Below are 25,082 nucleotides of genomic sequence, written 5' to 3' on the forward strand. Positions count from 1 at the left end.
ACATGTAGTTAATATACTATGAGCAATTCATGGCTTTCTCGAATAAGCCACAGTCCTGCATATTGACTTCAATACTAAAAGTTGGCTCACTATTGAATGCATAGATCATTAATCATTCTTCCTTGTTGGAAACTAGTTGCTATGAGTTAGTGTATTTATTGCTAAATTGTAAACCTAGTAAAGTACATTTCTCTATCATATTATGTCTTGATATATTGCCAATTTTTCCTAATACAGGCAGTCCTCGACTTATGACCACAAATTTGCCTAAAATTTTCATTTACAAACAAGACAATTGTTAAATAGGTTTCGCCCCATGTTACAATATTTCCTGCCACAGTTGTTAAGTGAATCACTGCAGTTGTTAAGTCGGTAGCATAGTTGTTAAGTGAATCTGGCTTCCCCATTGGCTTTGCTTGTCAGACAATAAAATGTCTATGGAGATACTCAATCATCCAGGTCATGGTTGTCCCAAAACTGCTTTTTCCAAAAGGCAACTGAACTGTCTTGGTTTTTTTTCTTTGAAAATATTTCACTTCTCATCCAGGAAGTTTCTTCATTCAATTCTTCAGAACTGAAAAACTGATCAGTTGAAAACTGTTCAACTGTTCTGGGAGTTGAAGTCCACAGGTCTTAAAGTTGTCAAGGTTGGAGACCCCTGCTCTAAAGTACTTTTGAGTATATTTTGAATTTGATTACAATTTTATATTTCTAGAACTTTCCAGAAAAAGATCTTCTGCATTGCTCCTCTAAGGAAGTAATTGAAGCTCATTTCATGGCTTGTATAAAAGAAGCAGATGCCTTAAAGCATAAGAGTCAAGTAATCAATGAAATGCAAAAAAAGGATCATAAGCAACTTTGGATGGGGTTACAGAATGGTAAGAGCCACTTTTAAGTGAAGTATGTATATTCAATCACTTGAAAAAAACCTAGGGCTGAGTAATATTGTAAATCAAGGCTCTTCAAACTTGGCAAGTTTAAGACTTGTGGACTTCAACTCCCAGAATTCCTGGGCTAACGTGACTGGAGGAGGAATTCTGGGAACTGAAGTCCACAAGTCTTAAAGGAGTCAAGTTTGACCTCTGTTGTAAGTCATTTCCAGTTTCTACTTGTACTTCTGAAACTCAAGCAATTGGAATGAAAGAACTGTATATATTTTGTCATCAAGGTCTTAAGTTATTTGGACATAATTCAATCTTGTTTGTTAAGATCATTTTATAACACACAGGTTAACCATTGCTATCCTTTGTCAACTTTTGATTAAGAAGTGGTAGATCATGCCCAACATTGATCTGAACACCGCATCTCTTACTGATCTGCAGTAACTTGGTGTTGGGCTGCTGGCATTAATAAGAATAACTGAGGGTACTGATCGATTGGAGCAGCAATAAGTCACACCAGGATAGGGAACCGTAAAGGCAGGACAAGGAGAGAGACCTTATCAGTCAATAGTTCCATTCTTTTGATAATGATCTAGGTCAGGGCTCTTCAAACTTGACAGCTTTAAGACTTGTGGTCTTCAACTCGCAGAATTCCTTCTCCAGTCATGTTAGCTTAGAAATTCTGAGAGTTGAAGTCTACAACTCTTAAACTTGCCAGGTTTGAAGACCCTTGATCTAGGTGCTGGTTCATATAAAACTCTTATATAAGACTATCTAACCACACATTATTTAATTTATTTTCATCTCAGCAAAAATTAGAATAGTCAGCGTCCCTTAGCTTAATATTTGAAACGTATGGAAAGAGGACACTTGAAAATATTAATAATCAAAAAGTGAGTTGAACTGCTTAGGATTGTTTAATCAGTTTTGATATTCAAGATTTGGAGCAGACATGTTGCTTGTGTTGATTGGGTGAACTTTGTGGTGATCCAAGATAAGAAGTTGACCAGAAATGTTGGTTGTATAGGTTTCAGTGTGTGTCACTGGAAACTGCACCTGTAGAACTCAACAGATAATATTTTGAAAACTTTCAAAGGCTAATTTTGTGTTTGAGCCATTAGTAAAAGAGAAATAAGAAAAAACCTATGAAACCAAGATAACTTTTTAAAATACATGCTGCATCTTTCAGTATGGCTTTCATTATATATGAGATGATGTTAAACTTCTCTGTGAAACAGTATTCATGACCACAAAAAAGAAAAGAAAGTAGCAGTTGTTACAACTGCCTGATAGTTAATGATACATCTGCAAGTTGCTTTTTCTATGAAACATTGTGCATTTGTCTTTCTACTTATAGTGTACTGGTGTAACTCTTTACTTGACACAATGAAGCCTCTAAAATTCCTTTTTATTTTACCATTTTCCTCAATTTGTAAAGAAATTCATGTAAGTAGTGGAAGTTTACATAACAAAGTCTGACGTAAGAAAGAGTGAAATAGCACTTCATGATAATCACTTTGTTAATTTACTGTTCTGTTAAAGTGAAATGTGGATGACATTAAAAACAACAGGATTAGAGTAATATAGAGAAAGTTTCACCCTTGATAATAGAAATACCTACTACATCTACTTATTCTAAATCTTGTGTTATATATTTCCTTTTGTTGAAACTACCTGTTTGAGTTTTTATTTATTTAGAAAATACATCTTGAGCAAACTGCGTATATAATAACACAGTGTTTCAATTATTTTTATATTTCCATGGCAATAAATTCTCTGGAAATTATTTCTGAGTGGAAATAATTTGTTGCATTACATTTCTTCTCATTCAACCGATGAGAAGATAACAATAAATTGAACTGGCACTATTATCAAATCTTTTTCATTTATAACAAATTGGGTTCTATATCGGTAGAAAGATCAGCACCAGATATGTAGTGCTTGGTATTTAAACTTTTAAAAATGTAAATGTATGTCAAAGCCATAACATTTTGGTGCAGAAGGGTGATGAGATGGAGACTTAGCTCCAGTTGTTGCTTCACTCTTCATTTTGTTTCCTGCGATAAGTTTTGCATACCAAAAATATTATTACTGGAAATTATTCTTGCAGGGGAATGTAACCGTCAGAGACAAATAAAAACACTATTCCACACTACCCAACACAGCTTTTTCCTCTATAGTTCTTCCACTTTATTCCTGTTTAAAGACACTTATTTACACCTGATGTTTTTAATTTCAATTATAAAACTTTAAAATGCCTGGAAAAATATGAAGCCAGAATGATAGTAAAATAACATTAGCTAAAGTTTTAAATGAGAGCATCACACAGTTAGGAGGCTAATACTCATGAGGTCTAATCTTTAAATCTTAGCTACACTGGGGAGACAAAGATTGGGATAACCGTCTTGTCTTCCCCTCCATCAAACTTCCCGGAGCTCTGAGTGACCTTCAAGCAGATTGTGAATTGGGAAATTGAGGCAATTTTGCACTCCCAAACTTTCTTTTTTTAATTTCTCACTTTCCTATTCAAATAGAAAAAAAAATTACATTTTAATTCAAATATGCCAATAAGGTATCACAAAATGTGGCACATTAACTAATTACTCAGTTAAAGAGATCCCAACAATTTATTTTGAAGTGTGTTTAAAAATTATTTTGAAGTGTGTTTAAAATATTAAAATATTTTATCTGCAGCAACAGACTAGGACCACCATATTATATTTATTTGTGAAAAAGTCTCTTTTTCCAACCGGCCTTAACAAGCTTTAATACCCAGTATTTGATTGCTTAGAAATAATTCATCCTAACAAATACAATCTGACCCTTCCATTCACAGGAATATGGATGTAATGTGAAATAAATAAAACTATAACAGTGTAGTCAAGTTGTTTATATCTATTTCCCTGTGTTTCTTATGTATTAGGTATTTGCAGTTTTGTGGTTGTTTTTGTTAACCCTAGTAATTGCTGTTTATTTTCAGACAAATTTGAACAGTTTTGGGCTATAAACCGGAAACTCATGGAATATTCTGCAGAAGATAATGGATTTCGCTACATCCCATTTAGAATATACCAGGTCAGGGAATATATAGCAATTAATAGCAATTTTGCTCAGCTTTGCTATTTGTGACTTACTAAAAATATAGCCATTGAGAAAATTTTTATTCTTTGGTCTAATTTGGAAAGCTTTATAAAAATGCATGGTGCTAAGAATAGTATGGAAGACGAAATACTAACTTGCTTCCTTTGGTGTTCTTGGGTGAAGTGATATTGATGGGCTTCTACTACAATAAGTCCAATGTAAATTGTGCCAAATGTGTTCTGTACTGGTTTCATTGGCTGCAGTGCTTTTATGGCTGAAAAATATAATCATTTGATGTTAAATGATTATTTCGCCCCAAAAAGTTTGCTCTGGCTTTAAAATAGTGATGAGTTACTTAATTATTGGTCAGTATGCTTCCTTTTATCCCTTTTGAGTCTAATGTAGATCATTACCTGAAGTTTCATGAAAAGTGTTTCTTCTGCAAGATTAGCACATCTTATAACTTCTTTCCTCCCAGATTTTTATGCAAATCTACTTTGAATTGGATTTGAGATAATTTATTCTTTTGTAAAACAAACAGTTGATTGGAAGAACTGCCATTTTTAACAAAGGAACCATTAAAATTAACGGCTTATTTGTCAGAAAAATAACATGCATTTAATCATTGTAGTGAAATTGTATTGAAGATTTTGCCTTTTTTGGAGCAAAATTTGCTCACAGTGATTGAAATTGATTTTTTTTTTAAAAAACTCTGCTTTTCCTTTCATCCGTCTACTGTTAACTTTCTTATTGACATATTTAATTGTATAAAGTACAGTCCCATTTCAAAAACAACAAAGTCTCATAGCATTTATCCCACTTAGTTATAGGGTTGGCTTAGTTATAGGGTTGCCTTGTACTGTGCCTATGTCTCAGTTTCTTACAGGGAATCCATCAGTGCATGATAGAGCATTCAGATATTTGACTGTTTAGGCTGAGAGGAAGTGACTTCCTCTTAACCTAGACAGCCAGCTGGTTTCCATGCCTAATGACCAGCGTGTGTGTTTCCCACTCCTAGTTGGGTTACTTCAATTGCTACATTATACTGGCTCCGAGTTTGAAAAAAGAAAAATACTGGCTAAATACTAGTTGTAGTAGAAATCTTTCTTAAAAGGATGTTAATATTTTTGTCCATTAGCATTCTCCTGAGACTTTCTCTCTCGGTAAATGGTCCATGACTGTACAAATATCCTAGCTTTTATAACCATATTGATTCTTCTTGGATATAGTATAGACAGTTGGTTATTGAATTCAGACAGAACATAATCTGAGGAAAGGTTATCTTGACTCTATTTTGAAAAGTATGTATACATTTGTTATCTAGAAGCTGATGTACTATAAAGGATAGAACCAACCAGTGAATCCAAGAACCTTAGAAAGAGGACCAACATGGCTAAAGCAAAACTAATCTGGACTGTTTCCTATCCCTTCCTACCTATCCTGAATATCTCATTTGCTGTTCAGCTTCTTTTCTTATAAAAGCTTTCTTGCTAGAAAATAAGGTTAGACTTGGACACAGTGTTACTGAACTTATGGGCTGGATTGCCAGTTTGTGAATGGCAGGAAAATCCCCCCCTTTTTTGAGAAAGAGAAGAAAGGAGATTCAGGTGTTTCTTTGATTTATTTTAAACAATTCTAGGAAAGAAGTAAGGAGGAAACATGCCCAGTTACATGCTCCTAAAATACAGAGAGAGATATAGAAGTAGAAATAGAGAAAGATGAAAAAGAAATAGAATTGTATTGAATTCTAGAATTGAGCTAGGTTGCTTGTCAGTGGGATAACCTCTAGGGCTGCAACAGTCACTCATGTCTGCATTCATCAGCTCCCAATACAAAATGCACACAATCAGCTGTGTTTGCCTTTTCTTGCTCTCCTCCCAGTTTCTTTTGGGCAGATAAAAGCAGTGGAGCTTAAAATATACTATTCCTTACTGAACTTTCAGTTAAGAATTAACTAGCATTTAATTGGCTGTATAAGGTGGGCAACTCTCAGAGGTTCTTTCAGGTTGATTGATAACACTTCTCTCTGCTGCCCATATCCTGCTCCTCCCTCTTTTCATGTGTGAATTATGGTTTGCTGAAGAGTCAGAGATGTGTATGGTGGTGGTGGTGGAGGAGTGTGACAAGGAACTGCAAGAACAAAGCAGTGTAAATAGTTTAGGGAAGAATATAAAACTTTACCAATAATCATTTGAAGACCTGGGTGCCATATAAACTATCCCAGAACTCAAGCTAAATTTTGGCTCTCAATTTATATACTGTCTGATACACATAGTGATGCTGCTGACTTATGTAAGTGCAGTTATCCCAACAATTATTTTTTTAGGCTAATTGTAATGTTTTAGGGAAAAAAATCTATATTGTGCTCATAGTTCATCTGCATATTTATTGTAATACTGTGCCTAAATCATTTCTGTTGTTTTGTAAACAATGCAAACACTTAGAAAAAGAATCAGGCAATTTAAATAAATTATAAAATGAAATTAGTTTGTTGGATAGTGGGTAGCACCATAAAGGAGGTTTAAGAACAGTCTGTGTGGGAGACTCAGTCTAAACAGTTGCCATAATTTCTCCCTCATTCCTGAAATAATGCTTCTCTTGATCATGTAGAAGATTAGGATAGTTTCATTATTCCTTATGACATATCCTGCCAAATGAAAGGATGTGAGGAAGACATGGGTTGTTGCCCACATATGATTAGGAAAATTGTCCTTAACTGTTTGTGACCGAAATCTTTGTCTATTGTCTAGACAAAATTGTAATAATCCTTACTATATAAAAATAAATAAGTCTAGCTTCATTCCAGATGTGTGTGTAATTCTAATGACTGCCCTTAATTTAACCACAGTCTCTGAGACATTCATATTATTTACCTTAAGTATCACTGACATTGCTTTGATACTGTTATAGACATAATGATAACATTTTACTAAATAACAGACCGTGGCAATTGAAGGTTTCCGTTATGGGTGTACTATTTGTGTGTTTGTTTCAGATTCCTTTAGGACTGTATAATTATTAACTTTCAACAAGGAGTAGTGCTTCAAAGTAGTGCTCCTTAGAAGTAACTTTAAAGTATGTATATATAAATAATTACATACACACACAACAAACTGACATACTATATGTAGCAAAGCCTTTATAAGTTATATGAAGGCTGATAATTTCCAATTACTTTTGTATTGTAGGACAATTAAATTAACCAAGTTATTACCATAAAATGTAGTGATTACCACCTACTGAGATTTTTTTTAAACCAGGAAATTATATAAATTCACAGAGAATAAAGCTAGTAATCGTGGTACTATATAAATCTATCTGTTTTGAATGAACAATGTCATATGAAATCACTGTTGTGGTACTACAGGATAACGAAGACTTTAACAGTACAGTTATACATTTAGTTTTACAATTTTATTTGTCGTGATTTTTTATGTCAAATAATTGGCAGATGCACCAATAAGAAAAGAAACAGTTGAAAACAAAGAATTAGCAGGATATAAATAGCTGCCAAGTTCAATTAGCCACTGCTTGGAAATTTAATTTTTTTATATATATCGAAAGGGAGTTTTGTTTGTTTTTTCCCTTCCTTGCCTAGTTATTTTTTTCTCTCCTGACCTTATCTGCCTGCAGTTTTGGTCACCTCTTTCTTTTCCTGATAGTCATACTTCCTTTTTCCCCCAACGCATCCTTTTGAAATTATTTTGCTGTTTCTGCTTGAATAAAGGAATAAGTGGGAAATGCATAGTTTGTATAACGAGTTTTGGGGTATGAAGAAGCATTGCATATAAGAGAATGGTTGCAGAAAGGAATGTTGTAAAGGGCATGCTTTGTTTATAGGCAAATAATTTTAAGTAGTATTTAATTTAACTTGGAGTTTCTTGACTCTGCCCTTTTTGAGAAATACGGCCTCTTGGAAGGTAAACACATACATTATTTTGTGAATACATAACACAGATGTATCATTTATTTATTCAGTTTTTATTCTACTAAAATTGCATGACCCTCAACTGTTATGATGTTATAATAAAAACGTTTTTATATAAATTTTAATTTTTTTATTGAAATTAAACTTTAAAACATTGAACGTGGTGATCTTTTTGAGATATATATCAATCTTTACATTGTTATATAAGCAAAATATCACCAAACAGTATAAACAATATATATAAAAGTTATGTACATATTTACATTTAATCTTTATATCAATTTTTATCCTAGACATTATGTTATAATACAAACTCTTCTTACATTTCTAGTTTGTATTTTTTATACTTCCTCTCATATCCCTTCGTACATAGAAATTTTCCCATACCGCATAGTATTCTGAAATGTCTTGCTCTTTAAATTCTAATGTCATACTATCTAGCTCAGCGCATTGGAAAATCTTTTCTATTATTGCTTTGTCATTTGATATTTCTTTTAACTTCCATGTTTGGGCGATTAGTAATCTTGCAGCTGTAATGACATGAATGATTAAGTAAATATCTGCTTTTTAAAAATCATAATTTATTATTCCCCCCCAAAAAACATTTCCGGTGTATAATTTATTTTTAAATCCAACATTTCTTCTAGCCATTGCCATATTTTGTGCCAGAACTCTTGTATTTTCTTGCACTTCCACTACATATGATAATAGGTACCCCATTTCCAGCATGTAAATGGTTGAGAGCTATATGTTTTGGCTAACCTGGCAGGAGATGCCATCTGTAAAACATCTTAAACAGGTTTTCTTTGTAGAGTGTGGCTAACGTAATCTTTTTAGTCCGGTCCCAAATTTGCTGCCATTGGTCCAAATTTATGTTATGGCTGAAATTTCTAGCCAGGTTAACATTGATTCTTTAACTTGCTCCTCATACATTTTATAATCTAGTAAATAATTATACAAATTCTTTATTTGTTTCTTCTCTGGTCCTAATAATATTTTATCTAATGTTGTATCTTGGCAATTAATTCCCCATTCTTTTTTGTTCCATTCGTATCTAGATTGTACTTGGAGATATACCCACCATTCCAACCTTGCTGATTAAGTTCCAGTCTTTGTTTTAACCGGCCTTTATCTGTTAAAATATCTTCATATGTAATTGCCTTTTTCTGGTTGTAGAGATTCGGATATGATATTGCTTCTAAAGAGGAGAACCAGCTTGGAGTTTCCATATAGTTTTGCAATCTTATTTTGTTCCAAATTAAGATTAGAGCTTGTCAGATTTTGTGCATCAAAAAGTATTGTATGTCGTATGTCTACTGGGCCACAGATATGCATGCCAGCCCTGTTGTAAATCATGCCCTTCTAAAAGTAACAGTCTTTTATTGTCCAAATTTATCCAATCTTTAATCCATGTTAAGGCAGCCGCTTGATAATACTGTTCCCAATCCGGAAAGCCGAATCCTCCTTTTTCTTTTGCATCTTGTAAATATTTTAATTTGATTCTTTCTTACCCTGCCACACAAAATTTAACGTTATTTTATTCATATCTTTAAAGAAATATTTTTCTAATTTCATTGGTATATTTTGGAATATAAACAAAATGTTCATTTTGATTGCCAAAATTCTGCCTACTAATGATAGTTGAAGATTATTCCAATTTTCTAGATCTTTTTTTAATTTGTTTCAGTAGGTTCTCATAATTATCCTCAATTGTTGAGCAACATGCTGAGATATTAATTCAAATAAAGAAAAATAAAGTAAAAAAAATAATAAAGTAATATAACTCCAAGTTTGAAAAAAAAAGGAAGAAAAAAATAGGGTATTCAAAAAAAGGATTGTTTTTAACACTGTTCCTAAAACAGTGGTTGCCAACCAGTGGGCTGGGACTGCTGGTGGTCTGCAAGAAAATTTTGGTGGTCCCCAGAGAAATGTCACCCCCAAAGCCCTCACCAAAACAATTAATTAATCCAGACTGCACAGGAACACAAGGCTTGCATTGCTTACATTGCAAACAACATGAGGTAGTGAGGGGAGTGGGGAAAGGGCGGAGGGGGGAACTCATCCCACATGCCTGGCCTGGCTACCGGGCTGCTTCTTTCTGTTTCTTTCTTCTTCTGCTTTTGGCTGCATGCAAGGAAAGCAGCAAAAGTCTTTCTTTCTCTCCCCCAAACTCCACCAGAAATGAGTCTTTGGAACCCTGAAAGGCATCCTGCTCCAAGAGGCTGTGCCAGCATGACAAGTCTCACAAAGACTCATTTCTGGCGGAGTTTGGGAGAGAGAAAGAAAGACTTCTGCTGCTTCTGCTGCTTTCCTTGCATGAAGCCAAAGTCTCTCTCTCTCTGTCTCTCTCTCTGTTTCTCTCTTCCCCTCCCTTTACAATGAAGCTAGAGACAGTATCCTGTGATCCCAAATAAAGAATGATCAATTGGTAGGAAAACTGGGTGGGGAATTTTCCTGCAGACTTTTTTTGGGATTTTCCCAAATTTGGTGTTTGGTGGTCCCTGAGTTCCAAAAGGTTGGCGACCCCTGTTCCTAAAAGATACAAGGGGACCTGGGCAGTTTGATCTTAATGGAGTCCATTCTGTAGCATTTATGTGTTACAGACAAGCAGTGCCTTCTGGCTTCAGCTCTTCTGACACCTCAACAATGTGGAACTACAAGAAGCCCCTCCCTACATGAGTCTTAGCCTCTTAGCCAGGATGAATCTAGTTTGAGGAGAAGAGATCTGTAACTATCCAGGTGGGAAGCTAAGTAGTGAATCACCCATAATGACTTAGGTGATATAGGCAGGGTAGAAATTTGATAGTGAGAGAGCTAGTGGTTTTGTGGGGGTATATTTTTGATTCAGGAAAGTAGCTGCCAAAGTGTCAGTATCATATTTTAGGTAGCTGCATTTAATATTTGAAATGTAAAGTTTATAGTGGTACATTAAATAAGACAACCGGACAGATAATGTCTTCTACAATTGTTTTGAACCTTTACACCATCAACATCCATATATTAGTTTCGCATGAGACAAATTTCCAAGAAGTCCGGTGTGGTTGAAAAATATAACAACAAGATTATACAATTCTGTTTAACATTCTTTGTCATCAATGCAAAGGTATAATTATAAAATAATTAATGAGAAATACAATTAAGATGCTTGCCCATTTCTGGGCAAAACATTTTTCCTGATATTATTTAAACAAAGTTTATCTTACTCAGTTTGTTTTAAAAACATACTTTCCAGGGGTAGTCTTTCCAGGAAATCTTTTTCCTTACAATCATTACCCTGTCACTTTGTCTAGAAGTTTCATTGCTTCCACTTCCTCATATAATCATGGAAATTAATCTGTTTGCTTATTTGACTTCCCCTACATCCTTGTTGTAAATTTCACTAAAAAGATATGGGTTTCTGCTTAAAGGCATAGAATGGGTTTAAAATCTTCTCTTTCTATCCATTCTTCCTTTTTTAAAAAAAACTTAGTCAACTGCTTGTTACTATATCAGAAATTTGGGGATGCAAAACATACTGTGCTTGTAAATTTTTTTGATAATATAATTAATATAAAGTTTATTTCCCTGGGGTACTAACAGTGAAATTAAATGGTATAATTGGGACTTGATGATTTTGTTGTTTGGAATATAGCAATTCAAGGATATAATAATCGAAAAAAAGATTAGCAGAAACAGAAAAGGCAGAAGAAAAGCAGAGTTATCCATATTTGTTCAAAAATGCAAGTGAATATGGTAAGGTTCACGAGAGACTTCGGGTTTAAAAAAAATAACTAGAGAAAGGAATAAAAGAGCAATACAGGTAGCCCACGACATACAACCATTAGTTTAACGACTGTTCCAAGTTACAATGGCATTGAAAATGACTTATGATCATTTTTCATACTTACTGCCATAGCAGCATCCCCATGGTCACATGTTCAAAATTTGGATAATTGGCAACTGACATGTATTTATGACGGTTGTAGTGTCCCAGGGTCATGTGATCATCTTTTGTGACAAGCAAAGCCAATGGAGAAGCTAGGTTTACTTAATAATCTTGTTGCTAACTTAACAACTGCAGTGATTCATTTAACAGCTGTGACAAGAAAGGTGGTCAAATGGAGCAAAACTCACTTAACTACTGTCTTGTCAGTAATGGAAATTTTGGTCTGGTTTGTGGTCGTATGTTGAGGACTACCTGTACTGTGATCAGTGTTGTGATGAGGAATCAAAATAAGATTGTGATCTGAAAGAAAGACTTTGCAACACTATAGCATAAATGAAGCATCTCTCTTCCCATGGTTAAAGGAGCTATGTGTTTTTTCAAGGGATTGCGTTGAAAGCTATTCCCACTTTCAGACTCAGGCACATCTATTTTGGGTGTTTCCCAACACCACAAACATTTGCTAAAATCAAGCTTCTTTCAAGAAGACAAGAAATGTTAAACACATTTTTCCTGACATGGTTTAAGTCAAAACAGAATTTCTAGGAATAGTCTTTCCAGGAATTCCTTTTCCTTACACTGTCATTTTCTCTTGAGGTTTCATTGCTTCTACTCCCTCAGCTAAGCTAAATAGAGGAAAATTTTGGACAATCAGTGTAGTGCTTAATGATTATTGGACAGGAAGTGTCCCAAAATTTAGAAGAATGAGGAGAATCTGGGAAACTACAGGTTGGTCAGTTTGTTGTTGATATCTATGAAGAGACAGAACTTTTTATAATGCAAGAGATCTGTAAGCATTTTGAAAAGATGCAATAATAAGAACCATTAGGAATAGCCTGTAGATACATTTAATACATCTTTAACCTTAATACATCAGGTTAAATAGTATTACATAGATCTGTTTTTAGGAAATTGAGTCATTTGAAAAGATTGGAATCAAATTTAAACCAAAGTTCAGCAGTGTTAAAATGCTGTATTTGATATTTTATTTATTTAGAAGCAATACGATAGTGCGCATAATCTGATATTTTGGTACACTGAGGAAGTAATGTAGGAATTTAATGTAAAGATCTTCAGTTTTTGTATGACTAAAAAATTGACATGTGGAAATCATAAGGGGTATTGTGTGGGTTTAACATTTAAGACAATTTGCTGTGGTTTAAATATAATTAGGAAATCCATTCTTTTATGTAGATGTAAAGACTAGTAAGTCTGTTGGCTTTCATTTCTTAAGAATTACAATTTGTGGTTTATGTTTTTTATGTTATGATTACATCCTGTATAAATTGTTTGGCTTATACATATTGCTTAAAAGCCAGTTAGCCAGTGTTCTCAGGAAGAAGACAGTAGTATTTAGGCAGCTTACCTATGGAAGAAGTTACTGTGTAATGGTACATGTTACTTTGAAAAAACATTCATATTTTTAAAAATCTACTATATGTGGGTGAAGTCTGAACTTTACCTCTTTAATACTAGCTTTCAAAATAGAATCAAGGCTCTTTTAAGGAGACTTCAAAATGAAACAAACTTTATTAAAATTCAAATAAAACTAAGTTCCCTGACTAAATTGGTGAAACTATTTTTATTTGATGTTCCAACTTTCCATTTTCAGAACTCTTTAGGTACTATGGGTTAAAAATAATACATATGTGATACCTAAAATAATTATGAAGCAACTCAAAAACATGCGGACAAGTGCCCCAACTCCTTAAGAGTAAAATTCCAGTAGCAACTATAAGGGAGGCTTTCCACTGAAGATGTGTTTCAGCTAAGAGTCAATTCAATTTTTTTACATGATTTGAAGAGCTGAATTGATATAGATCATTATTTTGTAATAATAATCTAATTTGGAACCACTGCAGAATTATTTAGTGCAATTTGATAAATTAGTTTTTATGCACGTTTGTATTTAGATGGCTTCACAGTGTTGCTTTTCAATCAAAACTTCAAACAGTTGTATTTCCCTTTTTTTTTTGTCAGATCACCTTAGGGTCTTTTCTATCACTGATCAGATATACCCATATGGTCCCTTAGGTCAACAGCTTTTCAAGCATAGTCTTTTGTGGACAGGTATTTTTTTTATTATTGTTGTCCCTTAGTCCCTTGTGACTACTTGAGACCAGAATTCAGTCTGAAATGTCCCACCATAAATAATCAGGCCTTGTATCACTTAATGACTTTAAAAGTTAAAAGAGCACCTTGTAATTGCAGTTAAAAAAATTGATACATATCTTTAGCATAGGATATGTGTGTGTGTATATATGTGTGTGTGTGTGTATGTGTGTATTTTTTTTCTTAAGTTTTCACGGGTACTTACATGTATGGTATTCAGCTTTGTTCGGGTATTTTCCCACGTCATTATAGTTGTGCTTTTAAAGTTGTAGCAATGTTTCGGCAGAATCTACGTTGCTACAACTTTAAAAGCACAACTACAATGACGTGGGAAAATACCCGAATAAAGCTGAATACCATACATGTAAGTACCCGCGAAAACTTAAGAAAACACACACACACACACACACACACACACACACACACACACATAGTTGATTTTTAATTATTATGCAATGAAGACATGGATAACTGTTGCTAATTCTGCTGACCACCCGTAGTTTGATTCTCACCAGCTCAGGGTTAACTCATCCTTCCATCCTTCCAAGGTTATTAAAACAAGGACCCAGATTGTTGGGGGCAATATGCTGACTCTGTAAAAACCACTTAGAGAAGCAAAGTGTTGCAAAACACTGTGATGCTCTATATAAGTGCTATTGCTATGTGCTATGTTTTATTTTACCACTCATGCTCTTGTAACATAATTATGTATAGCTTATTCTCATTGAGCTTTGTCTAATATTAACACTTTATTCTAGACAACACCAGAACGACCTTTTATACAGAAGCTATTCCGTCCTGTTGCTGTAGATGGACAGCTACATACACTGGGTGATCTCCTAAGAGAAGTGTGTCCCACTGCAATTAATTCTGAAGGTATTCTGTTAAGAGACATAATGGAATATGTTTTTCTTGCTTATAGGGTGGAGCTTGGGGAATATTTTGATTTTTTTTAACCACTTTTTTTTCTGGAGAGTTACAGTGTTAATCTTAAATTTGAAATGACACTGAAGCATAGAGGTAGTCCTTGACTTATGACCCCATGCTTAGCAATCATTTAAAGTTACAATATACCCCCCCAAAATCTACTTACAACCTAGTTTTGAAATTCTGATCTCGCTCTTCCCCCATCTCCAGGTCATGAGACCATATTTTGGTTCTTGGCAACTGGTCTGCATTTATGGCTTTTTGAAGTGCCCTACAGTTGTGTGACCACGATTTATGATATTTCTGCCAGAAACTGGCCTTTACATCTCATTTCCAGTATAAAAAAAAAAACGAAATGCCTCACGGTGAACAGTGGGTTTACTTAATGACCATGTTGTTTGCTTAATGATCTTGGTGTTTGTTCAATGCCTGCCCCCAAAATGGTCATAAAATTGGGTCCAGTCACATGATGACTTGCTTTATCACTGACACAACTGATAACTCTAATTTCGGAGCTCAATATGCTCATAACTTGAGGACTACCTGTCATGAAATATAAATGATAAATAGCAGAAGCAATAGAATCAGATTTTGGATTTTTAATTGGGCGACGAGAAGGCTCTGCCAAGCCTATATAGCCTCTGCTCCTTTTCTAGGTTTGGCAAGATCAGAATAAATTGTTTTTTAGTTTGCAGCTTTTGAAATTTGTTCCTCTAGGGAAGAGGAGACAAATCAGCTTCAGGAGGATGTCCAGAAACAACAACTCAACATTTTCTAGTTGAGAATGCATTATTTACATTATGTTATGTTTCATTGTGTGGAATCAATTGATTCAAACTATTTCACATTTATGAACTGTTCAGTCATTTCTTGAGTGAACCTCAGGTTTAGAGAGTTTCAGGCATTATGGGTATGAGGAGAAGAGTGTTTCATTCATTTCCCTTTATACCCTTGTAAATCTCTTCCTAAAGTTTCAGGGACATTTGGAATGGTATGTATATATGTTGGATGATTATAGGCGGAATAAAGACCAATATTATCTATGAATAGAACAATCTATGATCATCTATGAATAGAAAGAACCTAAGACCCAAACATATTTCCTGAAAAAGCATTGCATAATGTTCAGATTAATACTCTATAATACAATTCAGAATTTATCATACCATCTACAAGCTCTTATGCATAATTTTGTATCCCTGATTTAAGGATTAGTATGATGAGTCTAACATTACTATTACCTGAATTTTATTTTTTTTTCTTTTCTTTTTGTTAATGTATGGAAGCACAACCAAGAAGAAAGAGAAGAAATGAAATAGAGGTTTACAAGATATACAAAATAAATAAGGATTAATCAGTGAAGGCAGCCAATATAATCATCAATCAGAATAAATACACAATAAGAATTTCTATCTAATCTGAGAAAGTTTCATTATCATAACAAGTCAGACAAAATCTGGTATTTTTAAAAACAAGTTACATTAGGAGAGACCCAAATTTTGAATGTGCTACAAGTCTGTATGCAGAATTATAATCCATAAATGTTTTCCAGATTAAATGAATTGAATTAATTCAGTATCCAACTTGTTTTTTAAATTATTCTTAACATTGATGTTTCTCTCATTGCTTAGTCTGCCATTCTTTTGAGAATATGGCATTGGTTTTTTATATGATAGAATTTGCTGGGATACTTTTATTTAAGTTACAGGTTACTTTCTTAAAAGTTAACAAAGTTTAGTTGACAACTACAGCACTCTAATCTGTAGATATCACTAAGTCGTTCTATACCCCAAATCTCTCTTTCAGCATGGAGCTTAATATGTGGAGACAGATTGTCATTGTTATACTTTCTGAGGTGTACAACAAGGTCAACAAGAATTCAAGGGTTCCTCCCAATGTTTTTGCTGGGGAAAACATTTCGTATAATTACGCCATACTGCTTAGATTCGCAGAACTCTGAAACATAGTACAGATTATAAGGACAAACTCTCTTCTTACGATCTGTAAAGAGGATGGTGTTTGGTCACATTGCACTTGCTAGAGGCCTAAGGAACACTTCCTGTGAATTGCTTGGATAGTAAACAGAAAAAAATATCCCTTGCCAACAGGCTGTCATGATTTAAAGTAATTATGGTGAGCTTTTCCTGTGGTTTCTGTGCTCATAAACCAAGGTCCTTACCTGAAATGAAACAAATTCAGCAGCAAAGTATTCTTTTGTTGCTACTTCTCTTTTGCTTTATATTCTGAACATAATTGTTTGTATCCACTAATTATTCAACAATGTTTTAAAGTAATGATTAGTATTTACTCAAAATTAGTTGAACCCTCATGTCATTTGCCATGATTTGTGTGTAAGGCTGGGTGGAAGTATTTGAATTTGTATTATTTGTATAAATAAGACTTCTGTTTGTTAGCTTTAGATAAAAGCTATCAAGGCTTGAATGCACACTTTTACTGCTACATCATGTAGCGTATTCTTCAGATTTTGATCTCATTCCCTCTTCCACAAGTGTTTTTGCGTAGGATTAATTGCCCTTTTAAAGTTAGTGTCTGATGTTTTTGCTGTGGCCATATCCTGACTCAGTTACCCCTCTGTCATCTGACACCACTGGCTGTCACCAATATGGCTGTGGCTGACATCTTTTAGAATTTTAGCCCCTTTTAGTCAGGGGCTATTTGTGGAGTGGATTTGATTAGGCAAAATTTTACTGATCCACAAAAAAAGAAAAATGCTTTTGAACAAACTTCTGAAAATATCTAAATGGCTCTTTACCTAGCCCCCCCCTTATACATTTCACTGTGCATTTGTTTTATTTATGTGGATTTGGTGAATTGTCTAAACTACTATAGAATGCCTAGTAAAGTTAAGTTCAAGTCTTAGTTCAAATATCAGTTATTACCACCAGCAGACTACTGTCTTTAACAAATTGCTAAGAATCTTAATCAGTATTGTTGCTCATATTGTAAGTGTGAACATTTGGAAAATAATGAGCTGGTTTTTTTTTAATTAATGAAAGTTTTTGTTGTACTTGTGTTTCGGTCTGTGACTGTAAATAAAGTATTATTATTAATTAATGAAAGTAAAGCATTTCTAATACAATAGCATAAAATGACTTTATTGTAGAATGTAATAGGATTCTGCTTTTATATTTTGTTATAGGACATAAAAATACGTTGAGAAAAAAATGACTTGACAAATTATTAACATTTGAATAAACACACCCTTTCCCTCAACATGTTTTTCAGCTAGGAGAACATTTCAGAGTGGCTAAACTTTTTAGTTTGGTGTAAGGTATGGTTGTATGGTAAAAGTTGGAGTAATGCTGAATATGCTTTTCCAACATTTATTCAGGGCAAACCTCTAATTCAGTTTAACAATTAAAATACATAAATTTAATAGCATAAAATACATATATTTAGCACAGCAATTAAGAGATGCCAAAAAAGAAACAAAATAAATCTTAAAATAATAGCATATTAAAATAAATTTTAATAGCTTTTTAGTTAAAAATCATTAAATCAGGCCTAATTCTTCACTACTGTAAGAACACTATCTTGACAGAGATAATTCGCAACTTTTCTGAGAACTTTCAGGGATTCGGTTTCTCTTAGTCTTTCCAGACATATAGTCAGTCATTTGTTTCTTTCTCAATTGTTACTTGCTGCATATACCGTAGCCCTAACCCTTACCCTGAATCTAGATCCTACTGTTTCCTGGTCATCACTTCATGGGATAAGTCTTTATCCAGGCTAAATCAATCCATGGAATTCTTAACAATCAACTTGAGATCTATAACTTGAGTATACCTATCTTATTTTCTCTTGCTCTTTGTTAGTGTCAGCTTTTACAAGCATATGATACTAGTAGAAAACAATGGATTTTGACTATTCTGATTTATTTTATCATAAAAATATTCTTATCTCCATTATCTTGTCTAAGTTGATCATTGCCTTTCTCCTAGTACCGTGTTTCTCATAAAATAAGGCTAGGTCTTATATTTTTTTGAACCCCGAAAAAACGGCTAGGCCATCTTTTTGGGGGTGACTTAATTCCCCCCCCTTGCATCCTCATCTAGAGCGCCCCATGAGCAGCCTCACCACCAGCCGCTCCTAACGGGTGATCATGGCGAAGCGCACAGAGCTTCCTACTCCCACCAAACACCTTTGCTGCAGACCTAAGACCTTTGGCACCCACCGCTGTTGCTTTCCCTTCTGCCCATTCCGCTGCCACGTTTGGAGCTGCTGCTTCCGTGTTTGGAGTGCCACCGCCATTTGGAGCACCGCCGCCACATTTGGAGCTGCCGCTTCCGTGTTTGGAGTGCCGCTGCCATTTAGAGTGCCGCCACCATTTGGAGCACCGCTGTCATGTTTGGAACTGCCACTTCCACGTTTGGAGCTGCTGTGTTTGGAGTGGCGGCGGTGCTCCAAATGGCGGCGGTGCTCCAAACAGCGGCAGTGCTCCAAACGTGGAAGCAGCAGCTCCAAACGCGGCGGCAGCTCCAAATGTGGGCATGGCAACTCCAAACAGCGGCAGTGCTCCAAATAACGGTGGGGTTCCAAACGCGGAAGTGGCAGATCCAAACACGGCGGCAGCTCCAAATGCGGAAGCGGCAGCTCCAAACAGCAGCAGTGCTCCAAACGGGGAAGCGGCAGCTCCAAACGCAGCGGCAGCTCCAAATGCACAAGTGGCAGCTCCAGACGGCAGCGGTGCTCCAAACAGCGGTGGTTCTCCAAACGTGGAAGTGGCAGTTTCAAACGCGGTGGCGGCATGGGCAGAAGAGAAATCAACAGTGGCAGGCGCTGAAGGTCTTGGGTCTGCCACAAAGGTGCTTGGCAGGAGTAGGGAGCTCTCCACGCTCTGCCATGATCGCCCATTAGGAGCAGCTGGTGGCGAGGAATTGCTGCCCGCGGGGTGCTCCTAACGACAAGTCCCCCCACCCTTCCCCCCATTTTGCATGTTTTAAAATAGGCCTAAATTTGGGGGGAGGGGCTTAATTTCATTTTATGCCTAGAAAACATGCTGGGTCTTCCTATTGGGGGAGGTCATATTGTTGGAGAAACACGGTATTAATCTCCTGTTTACCGTACTTATATAGTGCACTGTCCATCTTCATGTATTGTTGAGCCCAAGAAAATAAAATTATCTCTTAATTTTTGCTTCATTGCTATTAACTGTTAATGAACTAAGCTTGATGGTTAACATTGTCTTAGTTTTCTTAATATTAACCCAGATTTTTCATTTTCCATTTTTTACTTCCATAATGAGCTTTCTTCAGAAGCGTTATCATTTGCTTATTTTTAATTCTTGGTATTTTCACCTCCTATTTTGATTTGGTCCATTATTCTGTCAATTTATTTCCTAGACAAGTTAAACAAATATGATGAAAATGCACATTTCTTTCACTCTCATTTAAGCTATTCTGTTCCTCCAAATTCTGTTCTTATACAAGCTGCTTTTTTGTCTAAAATTTCCTTGGAAGAATAATCCTGTTTTCCAGTGTATTGCTTACTCTTAATAATTTGTGTGTTCTGGCATGACCTACACAAAGACCTTGCCATATTTAATAAATCAAAGATAAATGTATCTTGTCTTCACTGTTATTATATTTCATTACATATCACATCTTGTATGTCTCTGTCTTTTCTGAGATCTGCATTTAATATTTTTCTCTGTAACTTTTCAAAAGTATATAAAAGTAGAGCCAGGAATACTTCCCTTTAAAGGAATTTTACAAATAAAGCGAAGCACTGTTGAAGTCATTGTTCTGAAAAATCCCAAACAGATTTGTGAAGTATAAATAAGTTCTTAGCTATCTTCTTGCCACTTCTAGGGTCTTGACTTCGATATTTTGAAACAAGAAGTATTAACCTTTAAACCTCTAAATTCTTTTCACAAGGTTTTAGGAGGTCTTCTAAAATAATGGGGACACTCTTGTTTGTTGATCTATCGTATTAATAATATAAAATTTTTAGTAGCTATTTCTGCCACACTGAAGTTTTTAATACAATTCACTTCAAACTTTTGATGAAAGTGCCCACAATTTCTAATTCCCAGAATTTTAGAACGTTCTCTTCAGGACCTCTCTTTGATGTAAGATGCTCATTTAAATTGTTCCAATAAATCAAATCCATATTGAAATTCTTGAATTGTGAAGGCTCCTCTTGGAAAAAACTCTCTATCATTTTGAAATTATATGCATTATTTACTCAGGAGTATCTCTACAAAATAAGTGTACAGATATAATAAGTGTACAGATACAATATAAAAAGTATGCAATATAATAAGCGTACAAATTAATCATAGTCTCTTTACAGCTTCATCCCAATTAAGAAAGCCATATTTTCATCCCCTCCACATATCATTTTGAAAACATAAAAAAAAAAAAATCCCTAGAAAGCAGAGCTGAGCAAATCTCATTTTCAAAAGACCCCAAATACTGTAGCAAAAGTCCATTGCAGCTTTCATATGGCAATTTGATTTGGATTTTCTACAATAAAATGTAAACCAAAATTAAATTGACCAACCTTGGTGTCTACCCAAGCCCAAGCTCTTGTCATAATCTCTGAACCTTGTATTGACAACCCCCCCCCATATTATTTGTACATATTTCATTTCTACGACATGTACAAGATTGTATCTGTTTTAGTTGTATTTTATAGTAGATCCACTGAAATCTTGAAGAACTGCTCCAAATGATTTCATTCAGTCTGCTCTAGGACTGTTTAGTCTGGATCCAGTTAATTATTAAACAATTATGGAAAATTTGTCCCTTTGTAAATTATTGCCACTTAAATTAATTTAAAACCTTTGAATTTAAGACATCTTTTGAAGCTCTGTTCTTAAAACTATTGTTTTTCACTTCAATGTGCACAATGAGAGAAAGGTTGATATGTTTAATTACAGTGGTTTACAGTGGTTTTAAAAAAATAGCAGCAGCTTCTTGATAATGTTATGAAGCTTCACTTACTAGAATTTCCATGTGCCTTTATAAATTCATTTGAACAGTGGTAAGATAATAATCAGTAGCAATAAAACAAGGATTCTGTAGAATTTCACTATTAAACTAAGTATCATATACTTCCGATATAGTTGTTTCTTTTTAAATCTGACAAATGCTAGCTTAGCAGTTTCTCTTTCTCTTTCACTCTCTCTGTGAATTAGATGGTGAAAAGAAGACTCAAGTGATGATTCATGGAATAGAACCAATGTTGGAGACGCCAGTACAATGGCTAAGTGAACATATGAGTTATCCAGATAACTTTCTACACATCAGTGTTATTCCATTGTCTGCAGATTGAAGTGTCATCATGTTTGTCTGAGGATCAGCCATTGTTGGGGACAGCAAAATCTACAGCTAAGTTCAATCAAGCTTGATGAGATTGACCTGACCAAAAAACCTTGCTCTTGCAAGCTGAAGAGGAAGAAAGATCCTTCATGTGATAACAGTAGTTGAGCTGGCCAATTTTTGCATAGCCCCTTTTTCCCCCAGTGTCATCATTAACTTTGAATGTGGCGCATGAAGGCTACTGCAAATTTTCTATTTTTCTAATGGTAAATATGAAGTGGAGAACATGAGGAATAAATTGAAATATGCACCACTTTGTTTCTTATTAATCAATAAAGGAGGGTGTTTCCCAAAGTTGTAATGACTTACCTTTAAAATAAAATCTGATTTATTCTAGAAAATCAGATAAGTATCCTATAAAAATTGTGTACTAATGTGTAGTATCCCTTTAGAAAAAGATGGCATGCTAACGTCCTTTGCCTGGGATTTCATACACAAAGTTTCTTTCCAGTTTTATACTTGGCAACGGAATTTTTAAACAGCCACATGTTTTGTATTGTACAAATTATATTAGTGATCCTAAACACATTACTAGCATCATAATTTTACTGGCATTATTATGCCTTAGTTCAAAATAATACTGGAACATTTCTTGCATAATTTATGAGTAATGTAACATTGAATATGCTCAGATAAATGACTTCTTGAATGCATGCTGCAAGATGGTTGGATAATTGGGTTCTCTATCGGCAGAACAACCTCACAGGTGGAAGGTATCTTTTCCCTCCCCAGCAGTTACCTATATAATCCACCACCTGTTCTGGCAAGTCAAAGAACGAGGTTTAGTGAAAGTAGGATGAATACAAGAAGGGGGAGGGAAGCCCTGTTATATGGCCAGATGTCTAGTCATATGGCACTGAGTAGAGTCCCAAACTACGGGACATTTCTTTTAATCAGAAATATTTTGGTTTCAGTTAAGGGGGTGGGTGGGTTCATATGCAGCAAAAAAGTCTTTCTAAATAGATTGTAGGAAGATTTTGGAAGTTTCAAGGGTTAGATTTTTTTCGACTCCAAAAGAACTAATGAGTAGGTGACATTGAAGACAGTTCAAGTATGCTGAAGCCTCAGTAAGATTCAAATGGAAGTCTTCCTGCTTCCAACAAGACCTTATGCCAGCATAGGACAACTTTAGCACATTAGTTCTGGGCATCTAACATAAAACAAGTCGGATAGATCAAATATTATCATAGATACATTAAAAAAGCTTTCCAAGATCAAAGCTTTTCATAATTTTTGATATCAGAAAAGGCCATTTTTAAATTATGTCTTGTGTTTCTGGTCCTGGTAGAGTTAGGGATTTATTTTTATAATCCATGATTTAAAATTATATTTGGAAGCATTAGAGATTTCTTCATTTGTTCCAGAACTTTTCAAAAGAAGCTGAAAGTCTTGCTTTGATTATAATGAGGACTTACCAAAGTAGGAATTGCCTCCTTTATTCCAGTAGTAAATAAGAGTAGTAATGTTTGGAAATATGAATGTATACTGACTTTTTACCTAACTGCCTTGTATCATCTTCTAAATAAGACACTAGATATTATAAAATATAGAACGTTTTCTTGAAATAAAGTTTGCCATTCTCAGAATTGTTTGCTTTTTAAGTATTTCACCTATGTACAAAATATTGTAATAGTTTAGTCATAAATCAAACAGGACTGTGATGCTAAAATGAATTCATGACGTTGAATACATTGAAAAGTAATACTTAAGAATAGATAGTCCTTGATTTTTGACTACAACTGAGATTAAAATTTCAATTGTTAAGCAATGTGCTAATTCAGCGAGTCGTAATATGACCGGATCTGATTTTATGGCAATTGTTACAGCAGTCACTAAGTGAATCTAACTTATATAATTGACTTTGCTTGTTGGAAGCCGACAAATCACAAACACATAACTACAAAATACTGCAACTGTTGTAAATGTATGCTGATTTCCAAGTACCCCAAATTACAATTACAGAATCATGGGGGTGGTGTGATAGTTACAACTGTAAATCACTTTTTCCGAAGCTGTTATATCTTCTAACCATTATTAAGCTTACAGTTGTATCTGCAGTCTGTTCAGACATCAACTTAATTTGCAGACCTACAATGCTTTAGATAACAAAAGAACAATGTACTACTATATTTGAAAATGCTTGTAGAATTCTTTATTGGCCAAGTGTGTTTGGAGACACAAGGAATTTGTCTTGGTGCAAATATTCTCAGTATACATAAAAGATACATTCATCAATATTCATAAGGTACAACCCTTAATGATAGTCATAGGGTACAATAAACAATCAAATCATACTAGGAAACTGTCAATATAAATCATAAGGATACAAGCAGCAAAGTTACAGTCATACATCACAAGTGGGAAGGGATGGGTGATAAGGAGTGAATTAGAAGATTAACAGTAAGGCAGTAGTGCAGACTTTGTAATAGTTGAACAGTGTTGAGGGAATTATTTGTTTAGCAGAGTGATGGCTTTCGGGAAAAAAACTGTTCTTGTGTCTAGTTGTTCTGATATGCAGTGCTCTATAGCGTCGTTTTGAGGGAAGGAGTTGAAACAGTTTATATCCAGGATGTGAGGGGTCTGTAAATATTTTCACAGCCCTCTTTTTGACTCGTGCAGTATACAGATCCTCAACCAAAAGGCATTACTTTGGCAATTCTTTCTCCTTCCTAGAAGTTTTCAGATCTGTTGCCAGTTTCATAGCATTACGTGAGGTGCCATATGAGATTACAGAGGAAAAGCAGGGAAGTTGTGAGTTTGCTTATTCTTTGTGCAGCTGATAGTCTCTTATTAAAGACATTCATATCTGTATGAATTAACTACTTCAAAATAAGCATAATACAGCTCACGCTTGCATGTATGGGCAACATGTACATACAGTCATG

General features: G+C 34.7%; 1 protein-coding gene across 6 annotated transcripts in view; it reads left to right on the top strand.

Annotated features, from left to right (window-relative positions):
* ATG5 (autophagy related 5) overlaps window positions 1-23,783 on the top strand; it is a 35,919-nt gene extending 12,136 nt beyond the window's left edge. For 5 of the 6 annotated variants that reach the window (XM_087913603.1, XM_087913597.1, XM_087913595.1 and 2 more), the window contains exons 5-8: window positions 716-878; window positions 3,862-3,956; window positions 14,683-14,800; window positions 22,014-23,783. In XM_087913603.1, the coding sequence (XP_087769729.1) occupies window positions 716-878; window positions 3,862-3,956; window positions 14,683-14,800; window positions 22,014-22,150 (513 nt within the window). In that variant the 3' untranslated portion in view covers window positions 22,151-23,783. Of the gene's footprint in view, window positions 1-715; window positions 879-3,861; window positions 3,957-14,682; window positions 14,801-16,137; window positions 17,928-22,013 lie in introns of those variants that run through there. The other variant, XM_087913605.1, reaches the window with a different exon arrangement.
* The last annotated feature ends 1,299 nt before the right edge of the window (window positions 23,784-25,082 follow it).

The sequence above is a fragment of the Pseudonaja textilis genome, chromosome 1, assembly GCF_049901715.1.
Source record: "Pseudonaja textilis isolate UNSWEBS1 chromosome 1, rPseTex1.2, whole genome shotgun sequence".
Classification (NCBI taxonomy): Eukaryota; Metazoa; Chordata; class Lepidosauria; order Squamata; family Elapidae; genus Pseudonaja; species Pseudonaja textilis.